This window comes from Triticum dicoccoides, chromosome 7A, assembly GCF_002162155.2.
Source record: "Triticum dicoccoides isolate Atlit2015 ecotype Zavitan chromosome 7A, WEW_v2.0, whole genome shotgun sequence".
NCBI classification, from domain to species: Eukaryota; Viridiplantae; Streptophyta; class Magnoliopsida; order Poales; family Poaceae; genus Triticum; species Triticum dicoccoides.
The window spans coordinates 519,426,368-519,447,199 of NC_041392.1; the positions used below are offsets into that span (position 1 = coordinate 519,426,368).

General features: G+C 42.1%; 1 protein-coding gene across 1 annotated transcript; it reads left to right on the plus strand.

Annotated features, from left to right (window-relative positions):
* Positions 1–1,103: 1,103 nt before the first annotated feature.
* On the plus strand, positions 1,104–2,054 carry LOC119332347 (RING-H2 finger protein ATL39-like). Its single transcript, XM_037605532.1, has one exon. The coding sequence runs from the start codon at positions 1,342–1,344 to the stop codon at positions 1,870–1,872; it is 531 nt and encodes a 176-aa protein (XP_037461429.1). The 5' UTR covers positions 1,104–1,341; the 3' UTR covers positions 1,873–2,054.
* The last annotated feature ends 18,778 nt before the right edge of the window (positions 2,055–20,832 follow it).

Below are 20,832 nucleotides of genomic sequence, written 5' to 3' on the forward strand. Positions count from 1 at the left end.
TAAAATAACTTTTTATTTATTGAAAAAATCAAGTATTTAAAAAATGTTTTTATTTGAAAATGTTAATCTATTTTAGAAAATGTTCATGTATGTTTTAAAAGTTTATAAGGGTTAAGATGCGTTAAAAAACGTTTATATGTTTTAAAAGTTTATATGTTTAGGAACGTTTGCATGATTTACAAATATATTCCTATATTTTGTAGAAAATATATGCATAATTTTTTTAAATTGTTTGTGTGTCTATAAAAATGTGCTTATATTCTATATATTTTCATGTAATTTAGTAAGTGTTAATATATACAGAGAAAAAAATCATGTTTTCTTAAAAAAATGCACTACAGAGCGTCGTAGGACAAATATATTTTGAATTAAGGTATATGATTTTGGGTGGCTGAATTGTTGACCAACTTGTATGTGGGGCACACATGTCTCTAAAAATTAGGTGAGTATGGTTAGAGGATCTGTCTGCTCGTCCTGGGGGGTCAGAGGGCACCCGTTGGAAGGGGCGCTGCAGCTGGGTGCCTGTTTTTTAGTGTTTGAATTAACTGACAGTCAGCTGCTGCATCAAGCTTGCGCAAAAGAAATTTCAGTCGAGATGATCTCGTCCATAATAAACACGTGAAAGAAAGCTTCTCAAGATCTTTGCCAGAAATATCCGGGCCGCCAAAGTCGTCGACGAAGTATTACTTGTGTTTTCAACTGACTGAAATGTCGTGCCATATATTAAGCGTCCCTCTCGGCTGGCTTCATCAGAAACCAAATATCACGCACGTTTAGATCGTAATCCTTTCATCCTTTGCCTCTTTCCTCCTTGAGAGTCTTCGACTTCGAGACTGGGTCGCAGCGGATGACATCGAACTACGGAAGAAATATCTTGGACTAGTTTCACCCGGGGTACCTGCACGCGGTGGCTCGAACACGATAAGCTTAAACCTAATACAATATGAGAAGATGTCAGGACAGCTGTGACATGATCATATAGGAGTAGTACCAAACCATGGCATATACCCTGCATTTTGTCGTCTATCCATGGAGCCTCCGTGCTAAAAGAAGAACCGGCCTAATTGGCATTCGATCACTATATATTATCCAAGATCGCAATATCTAGTCTAGGACTAAATTCAAATGCCAGAGGGGACCTTGCTTGCTCGATAAATCAACTCAAATCCGCCCTGCCTTAGATGCAGCTGCCTGCGCTGTCAACGAAACGCATTATCCGGCTCTTCCAGAAGCTTAATCCTCTGCCTACAAAACTGTCGCCGATGGCGCCATTGATGCTCACAAGTCACCGCACCTGCACACAAGTCGCAAGCAGTGCACGCACGAAGCCTTGGACCAACGATGTCGTCGTCAGCGGACCTCCCGTGGCCTGCGCGCGGCGGCGGTGTCTTTGACTTCGGGCAGGGCAGCGCGCTGGTGCTCGCGTCGTACCCGGTGCTCCTGCTCCTCGTCCTCCTCTCCGCGTTCGTCAGGTACGTGTGGATCGCGCTCGCGCTCTACTGCGCGATCCTGTTCCTGCTCTCCTGCACCGGCCGCTTGCTCGCTGGGCCGCTGGTGGTCGTGCACGACGAGGCCAGGGCGGCCGTCGAGCGGGGCGGCCTATCGCAGGCGTCCATTGCGGCTATCCCGGCGTTCGTGTACGGTGCCGCTGCCGGCGATGGAGAGGCCCAGTGCGCGGTGTGCCTGGAGGCTCTATCCGGCGGGGAGAAGGCCCGGCGGCTGCCGGTGTGCGCGCACACGTTCCACGTCGGGTGCATCGACATGTGGTTCCACTCGCATGCGACGTGCCCGGTCTGCCGCTGCCATGTCGAGCCGCCCAAGGCCGGCAAGATGACGCCGTTGCCGCCAGAGCCGCCTCTGCCGCCGGTGTAGTTGTTGCTGGCTGTGCCAGGACATAAGATTGTACAGATTTAGATTTGAGGTCCTCGGTGCCTCAGTATTGTCGCATTGCACTCCGCTGACGATCGAATGCCCTATCTGGTCAAATGTGTACTACCTCCGTCTGGTTTATTTGTCACTTCGTATTTTGTGTTAAATTTTGATCATAGACTTAACTAATAAAATGTTAATTATGTCATGTCATAAAAAAATTATTGCATTCATATTTAAATATTTTTGAGCAATACTATTTTTGTTATGTAAACTTATATCTTGTTGCTTAAAATCAACGTCAAAATATGACCGAAAAATAAGGTAACTAATAAACTTTTTCCGGTCTTGCTGCTTTAGAGCGAACGAGTCTTCCTTATTCACCAGGATCTCTATTTCTAAATGGAGCAGTTGGTAGTCTCCGTCGGTCAATTTTCGTCCCACCATTTTCGTCCGGTTTTTTTTCATAGGTTAACCTTGGTAGATTTTTTTCGTCCTCGATCCCACCTTACGGTTCCAAAAAAAAAACCATGTACGATCCCAACTTAGATAGACATTTCTCTAATCCTCGAAGTGATCACGTGATCCAAATCAACTAAACCATGTCCGATCATCACGTGAGATGGAGTTGTTTCATTGGTGAACATCGCTATGTTGATCATATCTACTATATGATTCACGCTCGACCTTTCGGTCTCCGTGTTCCGAGGCCATATCTGTATATGCTTGGCTCGTCAAGTATAACCTGAGTATTCCGCGTGTGCAACTGTTTTGCACCCGTTGTATTTGAACGTAGAGCCTATCACACCCGATCATCACGTGGTGTCTCAGCACGAAGAACTTTCGCAATGGTGCATACTCAGGGAGAACACTTCTTGATAATTTAGTGAGAAATCATCTTATAATGCCACCGTTAATCAAAGCAAGATAAGATGCATAAAAGGATAAACATCACATGCAATCAATATAAGTGATATGATATGGCCATCATCATCTTGTGCTTGTGATCTCCATCTCCGAAGCACCGTCATGATCACCATCGTCACCGGCGCGACACCTTGATCTCCATCGTAGCATCGTTGTCGTCTCGCCAATCTTATGCTTCCACGACTATCGCTACCGCTTAGTGATAAAGTAAAGCATTACAGCGCGATTGTATTGCATACAATAAAGCGACAACCATACGGCTCCTGCCAGTTGCCGATAACTCGGTTACAAAACATGATCATCTCATACAATAAAATTCAGCATCATGCCTTGACCATATCACATCACAACATGCCCTGCAAAAACAAGTTAGACGTCCTCTACTTTGTTGTTGCAAGTTTTACGTGGCTGCTACGGGCTTTAAGCAAGAACCAATCTCACCTACGCATCAAAACCACAACGATAGTTTGTCAAATAGACTCCGTTTTAACCTTCACAAGGACCGGGCATAGCCACACTCGGTTCAACTAAAGTTGGAGAGACAGTCGCCCGCAAGCCACCTATGTGCAAAGCACGTCGGGAGAACCGGTCTCACGTAAGCGTACGCGTAATGTTGGTCCGGGTCGTCTCGTCCAACAATACCGCCGAACCAAAGTATGACATGCTAGTAGGCAGTATGACTTATATCACCCACAACTCACTTGTTTTCGACTCGTGCATATAACATCAAACCATAAAAACTTGGCTCTGATACCATTGTTGGGGAACGTAGTAATTTCAAAAAATTTCCTACGCACACGCAAGATCATGGTGATGCATAGCAACGAGAGGGGAGAGTATGATCTACGTACCCTTGTAGATCGCAACGGAAGCGTTGACACAACATAGAGGAAGTAGTCGTACGTCTTCTTCCCGATCCGACCGATCCAAGCACCGTTACTCCGGCACCTCCGAGTTCTTAGCACACGTACGGCTCGATGACGCTCCCCGGGCTCTGATCCAGCAAAGCTTCGGGGATGAGTTCCGTCAGCACGACGGCGTGGTGACGATCTTGATGTTCTATTGTCACAGGGCTTCGCCTAAGCACCGCTACAATATGATCGAGGTGGAATATGGCGGCAGGGGGCACCGCACACGGCTAAGGAACGATCTCAAGGATCAACTTGTGTGTCTAGAGGTGCCCCCTGCCTCCGTATATAAAGGAGCCAAGGGGGAGGGTGCGGCCGGCCAGGAGGAGGGCGCAGGAGGAGTCCTACTCCTACCGGGAGTAGGACTCCCCCCCCCAATCCTAGTTGGAATAGGATTCCCCGAGGGGGGAGAGAGAGAGGGGGGGCCGTCCACCTCTCCTTGTCCTAATAGGACTAGGGGAGGGGGGAGGCGCGCATCCCACCTTGGGCTGCCCCTTTCACCTTTCCACTAAAGCCCACTAAGGCCCATATAGCTCCCGGGGGGTTCCGGTAACCTCCCGGTACTCCGGTAAAATCCCGATTTCAACCGGAACACTTCCGATATCCAAACATAGGCTTCCAATATATCAATCTTTATGTCTCGACCATTTTGAGACTCCTCGTCATGTCCGTGATCACATCCGGGACTCCGAACTAACTTCGATACATCAAAATGCATAAACTCATAATAACTGTCATCGTAACGTTAAGCGTGCGGACCCTACGGTTCGAGAACAATGTAGACATGACCGAGACACGTCTTCGGTCAATAACCAATAGCGGGACCTGGATGCCCATATTGGCTCCTACATATTCTACGAAGATCTTTATCGGTCAGACCGCATAACAACATACGTTGTTCCCTTTGTCATCGGTATGTTACTTGCCCGAGATTCAATCGTCGGTATCCAATACCTAGTTCAATCTCGTTACCGGCAAGTCTCTTTACTCGTTCCGTAATACATCATCTCACAACTAACATATTAGTTGTAATGCTTGCAAGGCTTATGTGATGTGCATTACCGAGAGGGTCCAGAGATACCTCTCCGACAATCGGAGTGACAAATCCTAATCTCGAAATACGCCAACCCAACATCTACCTTTGGAGACACCTGTAATGCTCCTTTATAATCACCCAGTTACGTTGTGACGTTTGGTAGCACCCAAAGTGTTCCTCCGACAAACGGGAGTTGCATAATCTCATAGTCATAGGAACATGTATAAGTCATGAAGAAAGCAATAGCAACATACTAAACGATCGGGTGCTAAGCTAATGGAATGGGTCATGTCAATCAGATCATTCAACTAATGATGTGATCTCGTTAATCAAATAACAACTCTTTGTCCATGGTTAGGAAACATAACCATCTTTGATTAACGAGCTAGTCAAGTAGAGGCATACTAGTGACACTCTGTTTGTCTATGTATTCACACATGTATTATGTTTCCGGTTAATACAATTCTAGCATGAATAATAAACATTTATCATGATATAAGGAAATAAATAATAACTTTATTATTGCCTCTAGGGCATATTTCCTTCAGTCTCCCACTTGCACTAGAGTCAATAATCTAGATCACATCACCATGTGATTAACATCGATAGTTCACATCATCATGTGATTAACACCCATAGTTCACATCGCCATGTGACCAATACCCAAAGGGTTTACTAGATTCGGTAATCTAGTTCACATCGCTATGCGATTAACACCCAAAGAGTACTAAGGTGTGATCATGTTTTGCTTGTGAGAGAATCTTAGTCAACGGCCTTTCACATTCAGATCCGTTATGTATTTTGCAATTTTCTATGTCTACAATGCTCTGCACGGAGCTACTCTAGCTAATTGCTCCCACTTTCAATATGTATCTAGATCGAGACTTAGAGTCATCCAGATCAGTGTCAAAACTTGCATCGACGTAACCCTTTATGGCGAACCTTTTTGTCACGTCCATAATCGAGAAACATATCCTTATTTTACTAAGGATAATTCTGACCGCTGTCCAGTGATCTACTCCTAGATCACTATTGTACTCCCTTGCCAAATCCGTGTAGGGTATACAATAGATCTGGTATACAACATGACATACTTTATAGAACCTATGGCCAAGACATAGGGAATGAATTTCATTCTCTTTCTATCTTCTGCCGTGGTCGGTCTTTGAGTCTTACTCAACTTCACACCTTGTAATACAGGCAAGAACTCTTTCTTTGACTGCTCCATTTTGAACTACTTCAAAATCTTGTCAAGGTATGTACTCATTGAAAAAACTTATCAAGCGTCTTGATCTATCTCTATAGATCTTTAAGCTCAATATGTAAGCAGCTTCACTGAAGTCTTTCTTTGAAAAAACTCCAAACACTCCTTTATGCTTTACAGAATAATTCTACATTATTTCCGATCAACAATATGTCATACACATATACTTATCAGAAATGCTGCAGTGCTCCCACTCACTTTCTCGTAAATACAGGCTTCACCGCAAGTCTGTATAAAACTATATGCTTTGATCAATTCATCAAAGCGTATATTCCAACTCCGAGATGCTTGCACCAGTCCATAAATGGATCGCTGGAGCTTGCACACTTTGTTAGCTCCCTTTGGATCGACAAAACCTTCTAGTTGCATCATATACAATTCTTCTTCCAGAAATCCATTCAGGAATGCAGTTTTGACATCCATTTGCCAAATTTCATAATCATAAAATGCGGCAATTGCTAACATGATTCGGACAGACTTAAGCATCGCTACGGGTGAGAAGGTCTTATCGTAGTCAACCCCTTGAACTTGTCGAAAACCTTTTGCGACAAGTCAAGCTTTGTAGACAGTAACATTACCGTCAGCGTCAGTCTTCTTCTTGAAGATCCATTTATTCTCAATCGCTTGCCGATCATCGGGCAAGTCAACCAAAGTCCATACTTTGTTCTCATACATGGATCCCATCTCAGATTTCATGGCTTCAAGCCATTTTGCGGAATCTGGGCTCACCATCGCTTCTTCATAGTGCGTAGGTTCATCATGATCTAGTAGCATGACTTCCAGAACAGGATTACCGTACCACTCTCGCGCGGTCTCACTCTAGTTGATCTAGGAGGTTCAGTAGTATCTTGATCTGAAGTTTCATGATCATTATCATTAGCTTCCTCACTAACTGGTGTAGGTGTCACTGAAACAGTTTTCCGTGATGTACTACTTTCCAGTAAGGGAGCAGGTACAGTTACCTCGTCAAGTTCTACTTTCCTCCCACTCACTTCTTTCGAGAGAAACTCCTTCTCTAGAAAGTTTCCGAATTTAGCAACAAAAGTCTTGCCTTCGGATCTGTGATAGAAGGTGTATCCAATAGTTTCCTTTGGATATCCTATGAAGACACATTTCTCCGATTTGGGTTCGAGCTTATCAGGTTGAAGCTTTTTCACATAAGCATCGCAGCCCCAAACTTTCAGAAACGACAACTTTGGTTTCTTGCCAAACCACAGTTCATAAGGCGTCATCTCAACGGATTTTGATGGTGCCCTATTTAACGTGAATGCGGCTGTCTCTAATGCATAACCCCAAAACGATAGTGGTAGATCAGTAAGAGACATCATAGATCGCACTATATCTAATAAAGTATGGTTATGACGTTCGGACACACCATTACACTATGGTGTTCCAGGTGGCGTGAGTAGTGAAACTATTTCACATTGTTTTAATTGAAGGCCAAACTCGTAACTCAAATATTTTACTTCTGTGATCATATCGTAGAAACCTTATTTTCTTGTCACGATAATTTTTCACTTCACTCTGAAATTCTTTGAACTTTTCAAAATGTTTCAGACTTATGTTTCATCAAGTAGATATACTCATATCTGCTCAAATCATCTATGAAGATCAGAAAATAATGATACCTGTCACGAGCCTCAATATTCATCGGACCACATACATCAGTATGTATGATTTCCAACAAATCTGTTGCTCGCTCCATTGTTTCGAAGAACAGAGCCTTAGTCATCTTGCCCATGAGGCATGGTTCGCAAGCATCAACTGATTCATAATCAAGTGATTCCAAAAGCCCATCAGCATGGAGTTTCTTCATGCGCTTTACAACAATATGACCTAAACGGCAGTGCTACAAATAAGTTGCACTATCATTATTAACTTTGCATCTTTTGGTTTCAATATTATGATTATGTGTATCACTATGATCGAGATCCAACGAACTATTTTCATTGGGTGTGTAACCATATAAGGTTTTATTCATGTAAACAGAACAACAATTTATTCTCTTACTTAAATGAATAACCGTATTACAATAAACATGATCAAATCATATTCATGTTCAACGCAAACACCAAATAACACTTATTTAGGTTCAACACTAATCCCGAAATTATAGGGAGTGTGCGATGATGATCATATCAATCTTGGAACCACTTCCAACACACATCGTCACTTCACCCTTAACTAGTCTCTGTTTATTCTGCAACTCCCGTTTTGAGTTACTAATCTTAGCAACTGAACTAGTATCAAATACCGAGGGTTTGCTATAAACACTAGTAAAGTACACATCAATAACATGTATATCAAATATACTTATGTTCACTTTGCCATCCTTCTTATCCGCCAATCACTTGGGGTAGTTCCGCTTCCAGTGACCAGTCCCTTTGCAGTAGAAGCACTTAGTCTCAGGCTTAGGACCAGACTTGGGCTTCTTCACATGAGCAGCAACTTGCTTGCTGTTCTTCTTGAAGTTCCCCTTGTTCCCTCTGCCCTTTTCTTGAAACTAGTGGTCTTGTCAACCATCAACACTTGATGTTTTTCTTGATTTCTACCTTCGTTGATTTCAGCATCACGAAGAGCTTGGGAGTTATTTCCGTTATCCCTTGCATATTATAGTTCATCACGAAGTTCTACTAACTTGGTGATGGTGACTAGAGAATTCTGTCAATCACTATCTTATCTGGAAGATTAACTCCCACTTGATTCAAGCGATTGTAGTACCCAGACAATCTGAGCACATGCTCACTAGTTGAGCGATTCTCCTCCATCTTTTAGCTATAGAACTTGTTGGAGACTTCATATCTCTCAACTCGGGTATTTGCTTGAAATATTAACTTCAACTCCTGGAACATCTCATATGCTCCATGACGTTCAAAACGTCTTTGAAGTCCCGATTCTAAGCCGTTAAGCATGGTGCACTTAAACTATCAAGTAGTCATCATATTGAGCTAGCCAAACGTTCATAACGTCTGCATCTGCTCTTGCAATAGGTCTGTCACCTAGCGGTGCATCAAGGACATAATTCTTCTGTGCAGCAATGAGGATAAACCTCAGATCACGGATCCAATCCGCATCACTGCTACTAACATCTTTCAACACAATTTTCTCTAGGAACATATCAAAATAAACACATGAAAGCAACAACGCGAGCTATTGATCTACAACATAGATATGCTAATACTACCAGGACTAAGTTCATGATAAATTAAAGTTCAATTAATCATATTACTTAAGAACTCCCACTTAGATAGACATTCCTCTAATACTCTAAGCGATCACGTGATCCAAATCAACTAAACCATGTCCGATCATCACGTGAGATGGAGTAGTTTCATTGGTGAACATCGCTATGTTGATCATATCTACTATATGATTCACGCTCGACCTTTCGGTCTCCGTGTTCCGAGGCTATATCTGTATATGCTTGGCTCGTCAAGTATAACCTGAGTATTCCGCGTGTGCAACTGTTTTGCATCCATTGTATTTGAACGTAGAGCCTATCACACCCGATCATCACGTGGTGTCACAGCACGAAGAACTTTCGCAACGGCGCATACTCAGGGAGAACACTTCTTGATAATTTAGTGAGAGATCATCTTATAATGCTACCGTCAATCAAAGCAAGATAAGATGCATAAAAGGATAAACATCACATGCAATCAATATAAGTGATATGATATGGCCATCATCATCTTGTGCTTGTGATCTCCACCTCCGAAGCACCGTCATGATCACCATCGTCACCGGCGCGACACCTTGATCTCCATCGTAGCATCGTTGTCGTCTCGCCAATCTTATGCTTCCACGACTATCGCTACCGCTTAGTGATAAAGTAAAGCATTACAGCGCGATTGCATTGCATACAATAAAGCGACAACCATACGGCTCCTGCCGGTTGCCGATAACTCGGTTACAAAACATGATCATCTCATACAATAAAATTCAGCATCATGCCTTGACCATATCACATCACAACATGCCCTGCAAAAACAAGTTAGACGTCCTCTACTTTGTTGTTGCAAGTTTTACGTGGCTGCTACGAGCTTTAAGCAAGAACCAATCTCACCTACGCATCAAAACCACAACGATAGTTTGTCAAATAGACTCCGTTTTAACCTTCGCAAGGACCGGGCGTAGCCACACTCGGTTCAACTAAAGTTGGAGAGACAGTCGCCCGCAAGCCACCTATGTGCAAAGCACGTCGGGAGAACCGGTCTCGCGTAAGCGTACGCGTAATGTTGGTCCGGGTCGTCTCGTCCAACAATACCGCCGAACCAAAGTATGACATGCTGGTAGGCAGTATGACTTATATCGCCCACAACTCACTTGTGTTCTACTCGTGCATATAACATTAAACCATAAAAACTTGGCTCTGATACCACTATTGGGGAACATAGTAATTTCAAAAAATTTCCTACGCACACGCAAGATCATGGTGATGCATAGCAACGAGAGGGGAGAGTATGATCTACGTACCCTTGTAGATCGCAACGGAAGCGTTGACACAACATAGAGGAAGTAGTCGTACGTCTTCTTCCCGATCCGACCGATCCAAGCACCGTTACTCCGGCACCTCCGAGTTCTTAGCACACGTACAGCTCGATGACGCTCCCCGGGCTCCGATCCAGCAAAGCTTTGGGGATGAGTTCCGTCAGCACGACGGCGTGGTGACGATCTTGATGTTCTACCGTCGCAGGGCTTCGCCTAAGCACCGCTACAATATGATCGAGGTGGAATATGGCGGCAGGGGGCACCGCACACGGCTAAGGAACGATCTCAAGGATCAACTTGTGTGTCTAGAGGTGCCCCCTGCCTCCGTATATAAAGGAGCCAAGGGGGAGGGTGTAGCCGGCCAGGAGGAGGGCGCAGGAGGAGTCCTACTCCTACCGGGAGTAGGACTCCCCCCCCCAATCCTAGTTGGAATAGGATTCCCCGAGGGGGGAGAGAGAGAGGGGGCCGGCCACCTCTCCTTGTCCTAATAGGACTAGGGGAGGGGGGAGGCGCGCAGCCCACCTTGGGCTGCCCCTTTCACCTTTCCACTAAAGCCCACTAAGGCCCATATAGCTCCCGGGGGGTTCCGATAACCTCCCGGTACTCCGGTAAAATCCCGATTTCAACCGGAACACTTCCGATATCCAAACATAGGCTTCCAATATATCAATCTTTATGTCTCGACCATTTCGAGACTCCTCGTCATGTCCGTGATCACATCCGGGACTCCGAACTAACTTCGGTACATCAAAATGCATAAACTCATAATAACTATCATCGTAACGTTAAGCGTGCGGACCCTATGGTTCGAGAACAATGTAGACATGACCGAGACACATCTCCGGTCAATAACCAATAGCGGGACCTGGATGCCCATATTGGCTCCTACATATTCTATGAAGATCTTTATCGGTGAGACCGCATAACAACATACGTTGTTCCCTTTGTCATCGGTATGTTACTTGCCCGAGATTCGATCGTCGGTATCCAATACCTAGTTCAATCTCGTTACCGGCAAGTCTCTTTACTCGTTCCGTAATACATCATCTCACAACTAACATATTAGTTGTAATGCTTGCAAGGCTTATGTGATGTGCATTACCGAGAGGGCCCAGAGATACCTCTCCGACAATCGGAGTGACAAATCCTAATCTCGAAATACGCCAACCCAACATCTATCTTTGGAGACACCTGCAATGCTCCTTTATAATCACCCAGTTACGTTGTGATGTTTGGTAGCACCCAAAGTGTTCCTCCGGCAAACGGGAGTTGCATAATCTCATAGTCATAGGAACATGTATATGTCATGAAGAAAGCAATAGCAACATACTAAACGATCGGGTGCTAAGCTAATGGAATGGGTCATGTCAATTAGATCATTCAACTAATGATGTGATCTTGTTAATCAAATAACAACTCTTTGTCCATGGTTAGGAAACATAACCATCTTTGATTAACGAGCTAGTCAAGTAGAGGCATACTAGTGACACTCTATTTGTCTATGTATTCACACATGTATTATGTTTCCGGTTAATACAATTCTAGCATGAATAATAAACATTTATCATGATATAAGGAAATAAATAATAACTTTATTATTGCCTCTAGGGCATATTTCCTTCAAATGCTTGCTTGCTAATATGCGTGTGTGGACGTTGCCGGTTGCTGCTGCTGTGCACGTGTGCTTGGTGTGCCCCTGCTGTTTTGTGTTCTCACCACCACATCCACGACAAATAAAATTTCTTAGTTTTCTTAGGATCATGTGTGCCATGATCTTCATGCCTGGCAGGGTTTACATGACGCTTGTGGACAACAGGATTTTGATGTCCAGTTAAACTATCATATGGTTGTGCATATGCACTATCTATTAAACTGACAATCCTTGTTTTTCAGGTTCAGGTTCGATATGTTCAGGGCTGAAGTACGCTCCTGAGTTAAAGAAAGACCTTGAGAAACTCTTAGTGTGTTGTTGTCAGTACTACTCCAATACTTTGGTGTGGGGTTGCATAGTACTCCAATAATTTAGTGTGGGGTAGTAAAAAATGTGTTCGTGGTGGGAAAGCATCAGTGGTTCGTATTTGCAGAATAGGGAAATCAATAAATATTACCATTAAGAAAGCATGCATGGTATAGTGAATACTTAGTATAACAGTCATATTTTCTTGTCAACATGCACCTATTTGGAGGCTTATTCGATATTATTGCAATCTGGTAGAACTGTGTTACTACTAAGAATTGAATATTTTTAGTTGGAATACTATTTTAATGATCAATCACAATGTTGGACGCGACCACCTATTTATTCCCAAGACTTTAAGTCTTGGGTGGCTTAAGCACAATATGCCAGGCATATGTTCTACATCTGTGGCATGTAATGACCCTACTGGCATTTCAAGAGGTCTTGTAAATACAAAAATAAGTGTTCACTGCGTGAGATTTATTAAATGTTTTAGATATCTCGCTTGTGGATGCTCACCCGTAGCTAATATCCTGAGTATATTGATAAAAGGTTTAGGTCTGGACGGTTATTGAGCCTGCATTGATGAAATAGTTGACAAACAAGCAACTGAAATGAGGTTATTGAGCCTGCATTGAAGAATCTTGGTTGATGAGCTGATATCTGACCAAAAACTCAAGAACTAGAAGCAAGCCTGACATCCTTTTTTTGTAATCGGTATGTTCTCGGTAGCAAGCCTGTCATCCTTTTCTATCGACATGAGGCTTACTGTTTTTTACTTGTTGTCACCAATCAATAAAACATTGTGTATTCATTGCATATGGTGAATGGACTTCTAGATTTGTAAGTTCATAGGTAGTTATACAACAGCAGATCCATGTTCTAAAAACAGATTCGAGCCTTTCCTTGGTTTGGAGTTGGGCCCCGACGAAACGTCCGAGCGCATGAAATCAGTTCTTTTCAAGAATGCAACTGCTTTTTTTCTCTCATAGTTTCCACCCATAACATATCACAAGTATCTTTAGTCTAAGAAAGTAAGAAAAGTGAACTTACATGTTTTTTTTAAATTACTAAATAACTTACAAGATAATGTATATTTCCGTTTGAGCATTCCAAAAACTGAATGACACTCCATTAAGCTGTAGGATGCATAAGGTAAGGGAAATATAGGAAGCCAAGACATATGTAGTAATACTAGAAGTGGAAGAACAAGGGCAAGAAAACATTTAAAAGGGCCAATGATAGGCGGAAAAAGATTCACGTGGTTAATAGTCATGTTTTACACCAAGGAAGAACAGAGGAATGGAACCAAAGAGAAATGAGTGAGCATACACCTTTGCAAGATTTTATGAACTGGACTAATGTACAAAAACACATATTGTCATCTTGGTGCATGTAGATATTTAATTTAACAACTTGAATTCCACATGAAGCATACTATACTGGACTTCTTTGGGCTTTACATGTGCTCATATTCCATAATTCGGATCAGAAATGAAGCCTATGTGTATGTATAAAGCATTTGCATTATACTAATATTGTGTGTGTTGTTTTTAATGCCAAAGGTAAATCTGAACCTGCTCAGACCACGGGGAGGATTTCTCTGGTGGACTATCGCTGGCAAGGTTGGCATGGGAGTAGGCCCGTACCATGGGTTCGTGCAGCTGGAGGACCGTGGCTAGTGCTGCGATTGCCTAATGTCCATGTGGAGCATAACTCGGCATGAGGTGATATCCTTTTATGATAACCTAGCTGTACACAATTTCTTCAAAGAAAATTAAGATTGATATCAAACTTGAGATTTTCAATGTATTTAAATTAGTTCTTAAATTGCTCCAAAGCTACTGAAATCTCCCTTATTATATTTTTCTGTAGATACTGATTGTTCTAATTAAACTCACTACTTAAATTCCATAGAAATGAGAGGCTCAAGGAAGCAACAAGTAGGATGAAGGAGTTAACGGGCAGAAGCATAGATCACAGAAAAACAAGAATATGTTTGCTCCCCATGCTTTGCATTGATGTATAGGCTCGGAAGTTTAAAAGCTTCATCTGCTCCCCATGCTTTGTATTGATGTATAGGTATGGAATTTAGAAGCTTCATGCTTTGTATCTCAGTATGTTCAGAGTGGCTTCAATCTACAATTTAAAAAGGTGAATATTGGTTGGATCATGACACAAGTGATGTGGCTTCAGTCATGTTTCTTAAGCTACCGTGGTTATATCATCACTAGGCCATATAGCTTACCAATAACCTTCTTAAGTACTTCCACTGAACCATCATGATTGCCGACTAATTTTTGTGTTCATGGTTATATTTCAGAGAACCGGTTCAAAGAAATGTGAACACTGGTTGGGGGTTCTAAGAAGGATGACCCTAAATGGGAGCATGACAGACACCGTGGTCTAGGAAATAAGGGGGAATCTCGTGGTGTCTACTATGCTTTCAGAAATCCTATGCAGTCAGGGAGATTCCTTCAGATTTTTGCATGATGAACAGGTAGTTGTAAAGGGTCGTGGTGTCTACTATGCTTATCAGAAAAGTGAGTGCATTTGTGAAGCTTCCTGCAGAGTTTCACATGATGAGTAGGTAAATGTGCTGCTTGTGCATTTACCAAGTAGTTATATAGGAGAGCACACAAGCAACAGACCACACATCTTGTGCTAATTTCCATGATAAGTTTTAGCACATATGAACAAGTTATAGTGCCAGTTAAGTTATGAATAGAAATTGAGTTGCTTATCATTGAGTAAAATACGTTCCTTTAGAGTATTTATAGTTTTATACTAATACTTTATCAAGGTGATATGCTGAAGATTTGTGATTATCATAGTATGGCCTTTACATTGCTTCTGTATGATTTGACCTGTTGAGCTCATCACAAAGACCATAAAAATTGGCTCTATCCCTGATGTACAATAAAAAAGGGGAACTATAGCCTCAGATCAAAAAAGTTTCTTTTCCTATGTGATTTTGCAGCGGGACTTGCTTATGGAGACGTTCGCTCTGGGTCAAAGCTTAAGAGGACTGATGCTTTTGACCATTTAATTAGTGTTTAGGTATGCCCTCCTCTCCTTTCCCTTCAGCTGGAATCTCTGATAAGGTTGTAATTTGCTGGTGCAGTGCTGCTCTGCTTTTATTTGTGGATTTCTTTGGGATCTAATTTTGAACTGTCAAAACTGGTTTGTTGGGTGCCGGTTGGTTTAACATGATGCTATAATGCCGTAGAGAGAGATATGTTTTTCCAGTAGAAGTGGACGGTTAGTTAATTTGAGATTTGTGCCTTTTGTTCTTCAGGCTTGAAGCTTTTGGTTTCAGGCCGACAGTTAAAAGTTGCATTGGCTTGTAAAAAACTTCATGTGACTGGACCAGTAGGGGGAGGATAGCTTCATATGGAAAATAATTCTCCATGGTGGGAAAATTTGTTATTTGACATGATTATATACAGAGATACAACTAGCAGTGTTTAAATATGGGTTCATCTCAACCTATGATTCCTATGTATATAATTTTTGGGGCTAGAACTGCGGCCATTGCCCACCACCATTACAAGTCAATGATAGGAGCTCCTTGGATGTACTCATGCATGCTTTGTTAGATCCTTTTCTGATGAATCGATTGATGAACCGATGGCATCTCAGGACTAACTACCTCGTACGTGTACTCCACTAACTAAGGATAGCTCGTGAATATTTCAGACTTTTTGTCGAAACGCTAACCAAAATCACTAAAATTCACTAAATTTAGGTGGTTTCGGTTGGTGATGAAAATTTTCTGAAACTGAAAGTGAAAACCATAGAATACTGAAGGTGTTTGCAGCCTGTAATTAGCGCCCTACTTAGCATCAAGCATTGAGAGAGGGCATTTAGATGATTTTAGATTTTATGACTTCATATCTATTGTCTTAACTCTCTAAGCATTTACACAGGCGACTCGCATTGTAGATGCTATTAGCCTGCTGCTGCTATGGTCCCTCTGTACACACATGCACATTTGACTGATGAAGAAAATGCCTCAAATCATCAACCCCCTGATTATGTGTTGTGCTCTTGCAACACTGAAACTGACACATTCTCTTCTGGATGTTAATGATGTTCGATTGCATCTGGTGGTTGTGTCGTTTAAGCTCACATGATCGAGTGTTTATGCACAACTGAAGTTGGCACATTCAGTTCTTCATATATTGAACAACTTTCAAAACTTATGAAAGCAAAGAGCAGGCGAACCATCCTCTAGGCTCTACTGTACCTCCCATAGATTTTTTTTACTTCCAAAACTTATAATGAACACAACAAGTTCCAATGCAATTTCACTTGACAGATGTTGTTATTTAGGTTTTAATCATACTATATCAGCTTCAAAGTTTATTTTTACCCTCAAGTAGTCAATATCTAAGCATGCACACTCAAACTATTGCAGGGGGAGGATTTCCACAGTAACCCTGGGCTGGTTAACCTATTTGGAATAGAATTCCCTGATTTGAATATCAAGCATTCACAAATGTAGAATACATTGTCTCGAGGTACAATCCCACTTGATTCTCAAACAATCACTAATTCATGAATTGCAGTAGGGTGAACCCAAGATGTCCGGAGCCTCTCTTGTGAATCGCATTGCTTACAATGATTTCATGATTGAGATCTCGGGATTTAACAGTTGTATTTTCTTGTGGAGGAGAACAAGATGCATCTTTTAAAGGTGTGACTGTAGAAGTTTAGCTAAATAAACAGAATATATCTACTGCAAGTTGATATATAGAAAAGTGGATTTTTGCATAGGTTTTGTATTATATATATAGTTAAGTCGGTACTTCCTTTTCTTGCTTTGGAGTGATTGTTTTGCTTGACTCAGCATCCCTATGGTTCTGAGAGGGGCTGGGTGGCTAGATACAGAGGGCCTGGGTGCATGTGCTCTAATATATATTTTCTTTTGGGGAGGGTCACCTAAATGCACTATTAAGAGGTTCACTCTTAACTGCTCTTGCGGAACTAGGCCATCAGGCTACTATATATGTCCGTTGATTTAATCACTGTTGTCTGTGCTAGATGTTCATAGATCTGGATGCCTTTGCTTGCCAAATAAAATATGGACAATAATTATGTTAGGAAGTTACACTAGCTTTGACGATCCGATCATTCATGGAATGTTTTCCGGCATTGCCAACATATTGAGTACTTCAGTTGTAAGTCTGTAAGCAGTTCTCTTTGAAAGAGAAAAATGCATACATGCTTCAGTGAATGGCCACCCCCTTCTATTTTAGCAACACTGCACTTCTTAGTAGTACTTGCTAATCAGTATGGTTATTGGTCTGTAATCTTATTGTTTCTACATTAATTCTTTGTACGTAGGCCGGATCAAGCGCACCGCCGATGCCACGATCGCCGGTCTGCCGTGCTGCTCCTCTCATGTGCGCCCTCGATGCTGACGCCGTCCTATTTTCCGCAGCCACCGCTGTCGGGCTCCGCGTCCATGTGCCCCTTCGAACCTACTGGATGCAATCTCGCATTGCGCCGTCATCCGCACTGTCTGGCACCACCTATGGACACAGAACGGCAGATCAAGATTTAATTACTATGATCAGGCAAGATACATTCTGCCCGCTCATCTCCCCGTGGTGCCGTTGGTAAGTATGGTGGTATTCTCCATGCTTCTTTTAGTGCTTCTCTCTAAATTCGTTGGGATCCAATTTTGTTCCTGCAAAAGTTGCTTGTGTTCTATATAGGTGTATAGTTTTCATGTTAACTGGAAAGTACCAAAGTTATCTATCCTAGCTACATCAAACTACAATTTTCTTGTTTTATTAATAATTTAATATGAGATATACAAGAAAGTGCAGCGGGCATGGCTTGTACTCATGCTTGAGGATATTTGGCTTAGGCTCCTGGACTGTGTCATGACCACACTAAAGACGGGACACTTGTGGTTATCTTCATGTGTCATTGGTGGTTAGAGAAACCAAACAAAGCTGGAGTGAAAGGTCTATGAGTTTCAATACAGAACAAAGGGTCTACGAGTTTCAATACATTGTCGAAAAATTGTGCCAAACATTAAGGTTGATTTCAGTTCCTTCATCCTTCTAGAGCATAAGAAAAATATGGTGCTTTGCTTGAAAAAATATGGTTTAATTCTGGAAAGCATTAAGTTTCCATGCATGCTGATACTGATCAATCCATAACTCTAAAAACATGATACCCTCTTTCACATGCTTCATATAAGTTATGCACATGCCATCTCGCTAAGCACTGATAACATGTTTCATTTAACAGATCATCTAAGATTTGCATAATTGTTTTGAGAATGAGCAGGGCAGCATCGACACCGGCCTCGATCGGTGTCGGGGCAATGGTGAACCAATGAAGAAGATTAAGGCGGCTCAGGTAGGGTGGCACACGATATTGACATCGGCCATGACCAGCGTCGGAGGATGGGTCATTGGGACGGAAGGAGGAATACACAGAGGAGGAGGAAGACGATGATCACAAAATTTTAGCACTGATAAAAAACATGCGGTCGATGCATAGTTGCTCTTGTAGTATCTGCTAAAGAAATTCATAAAATATGATATATATTCGTAGGACTTCACTCATGTCACTTAGTCATTAGTTTGATTTATTTTCCTGTATTTTGCCCATGGCAACGCACGGGCATTGTACTAGTAGATATAGTACGCGACTCGGTACTCCATGAGTTTGAAAATACCATTAGATTTGCGGAAAAACTAACGCCCACATGTGTGGGCATTTGTAGATCGCCCACACGCCTCCATCACCACTCATTTTGCCACGTATGAATAGATGACATCAGTAGAAATATTTTTGGTTTTCGGCTTTAAAATGTTTTATCTCCTAAATAAAAAAGCGAACTAAATATCCGTTTTCACCATTAAATCCGTCTCGACAAGATCTTCAAAACTAGACCCGATGTTGATATGTTCCGATGAATTTTTTTTGCCCAGAACTTGCCATGATGTTTACACTATAGTTGCCATAGTGCTTAAACTAAAGTTGCCATGTGGCATTTTTAGTTTGTAGATCATGGCAATTTTAGTTTTTTTATGATGGCAATTCCAGTACTTTGACCATGAAAATATTTTTTTATTGAACCATGGCAATTTTAAGTGCATGTATCATGACAATTTTAGTTTATGGTGCATGGCAAGTCTAGTTTCTTAATCTTCGTTTTATAATATGTTAAAATTTACTTTTAAATGTAAAAGAAAATAGTTGAAACATATCATGGCAACTTCAGTGTAAATATCATGGCAATTCATGTGCAATAGACATGGCAACTTTTAACCAAAAAATTTTTTCGCCGAAGTATATCGATATGAGATCTAGTTTTGAAGATCTCGTCGCGAGGGATTTAATGGTGAAAACGGATCTTAAATCGGATTTTTCATTTAAGAGACAAAACATTTTAAAAACTGAAAATCCAAAAAGATTCTCGCATGCATGCATGCGATGACGGTGACAATCTATTTGCATTAGAGACGTGTGGTGCGTCTCCTTTCCTGCCACACGTGTGGCAGTTATCGACGTCCTAGATTTGAGGTGCCTCACTGCCTCGTTATCGTTAGATCTTCTTTTAAAATCAACTTTTCTAAATTTTGATCAAGATTATTAGAACATAAACATTTGGCATATCAAATTAATACCATTAGATTCACCATGAAATATATTTATATGTTGTATATATACTATAGACATTTTTTTATAAATTTGCTCAAAGTATATCAGATAGAAAATTACTTGGTCAAAGTTGATGAAGCTCTTTTTTCTCCTTTTTGTGGGAAATACCTTTTGGAAGTTAATGAAGCTCTATTGTCGCGAAAACCTATTCACATTGTACTATGGGTACTAATCTTTCTGAAATCTTCATCCTTTCCTATCAGATCACTTTAATAGTCGCATTTACGATAAAAATAAAATTTTAGGATAAAGACACACCTAACACGAATCCCTAAAGGTTATCTCAATCTTTTTTTGAACACAATACAAACATAGTCAATAGGAGCGTCTCCTTCCGCTAAAGAAACATGGAAAGTCTCAATAAAATCCAGAAAAATCGACTAACAAGTGCCAACTTAAGAACTTGAAAGCAGACCCGCCGCTTGTTATGGCCTACATTGGAAGCTAGGGGCTCCCGCGACCCGCGCTAGGGTTCCTCCCCGCCGCTAGCACCCGCCCTCGCCCCCTCCCGCCGGAGCAGGCCGCCGTCGCGCACGCCCCCTGGTCCATCTCCCTCTACCCCTCCTCCTCCCCATTCCAGGCGCTCATGTCGCCCCCGAGGCGGCGGAGCGCCCCCCTGCCCTCCCCCTCTCGGCCCCTCCTCCTTCTCCTTCCTTCGCCGCCGCTGGCGTGCCCGGGTGGCGGCGGCGGC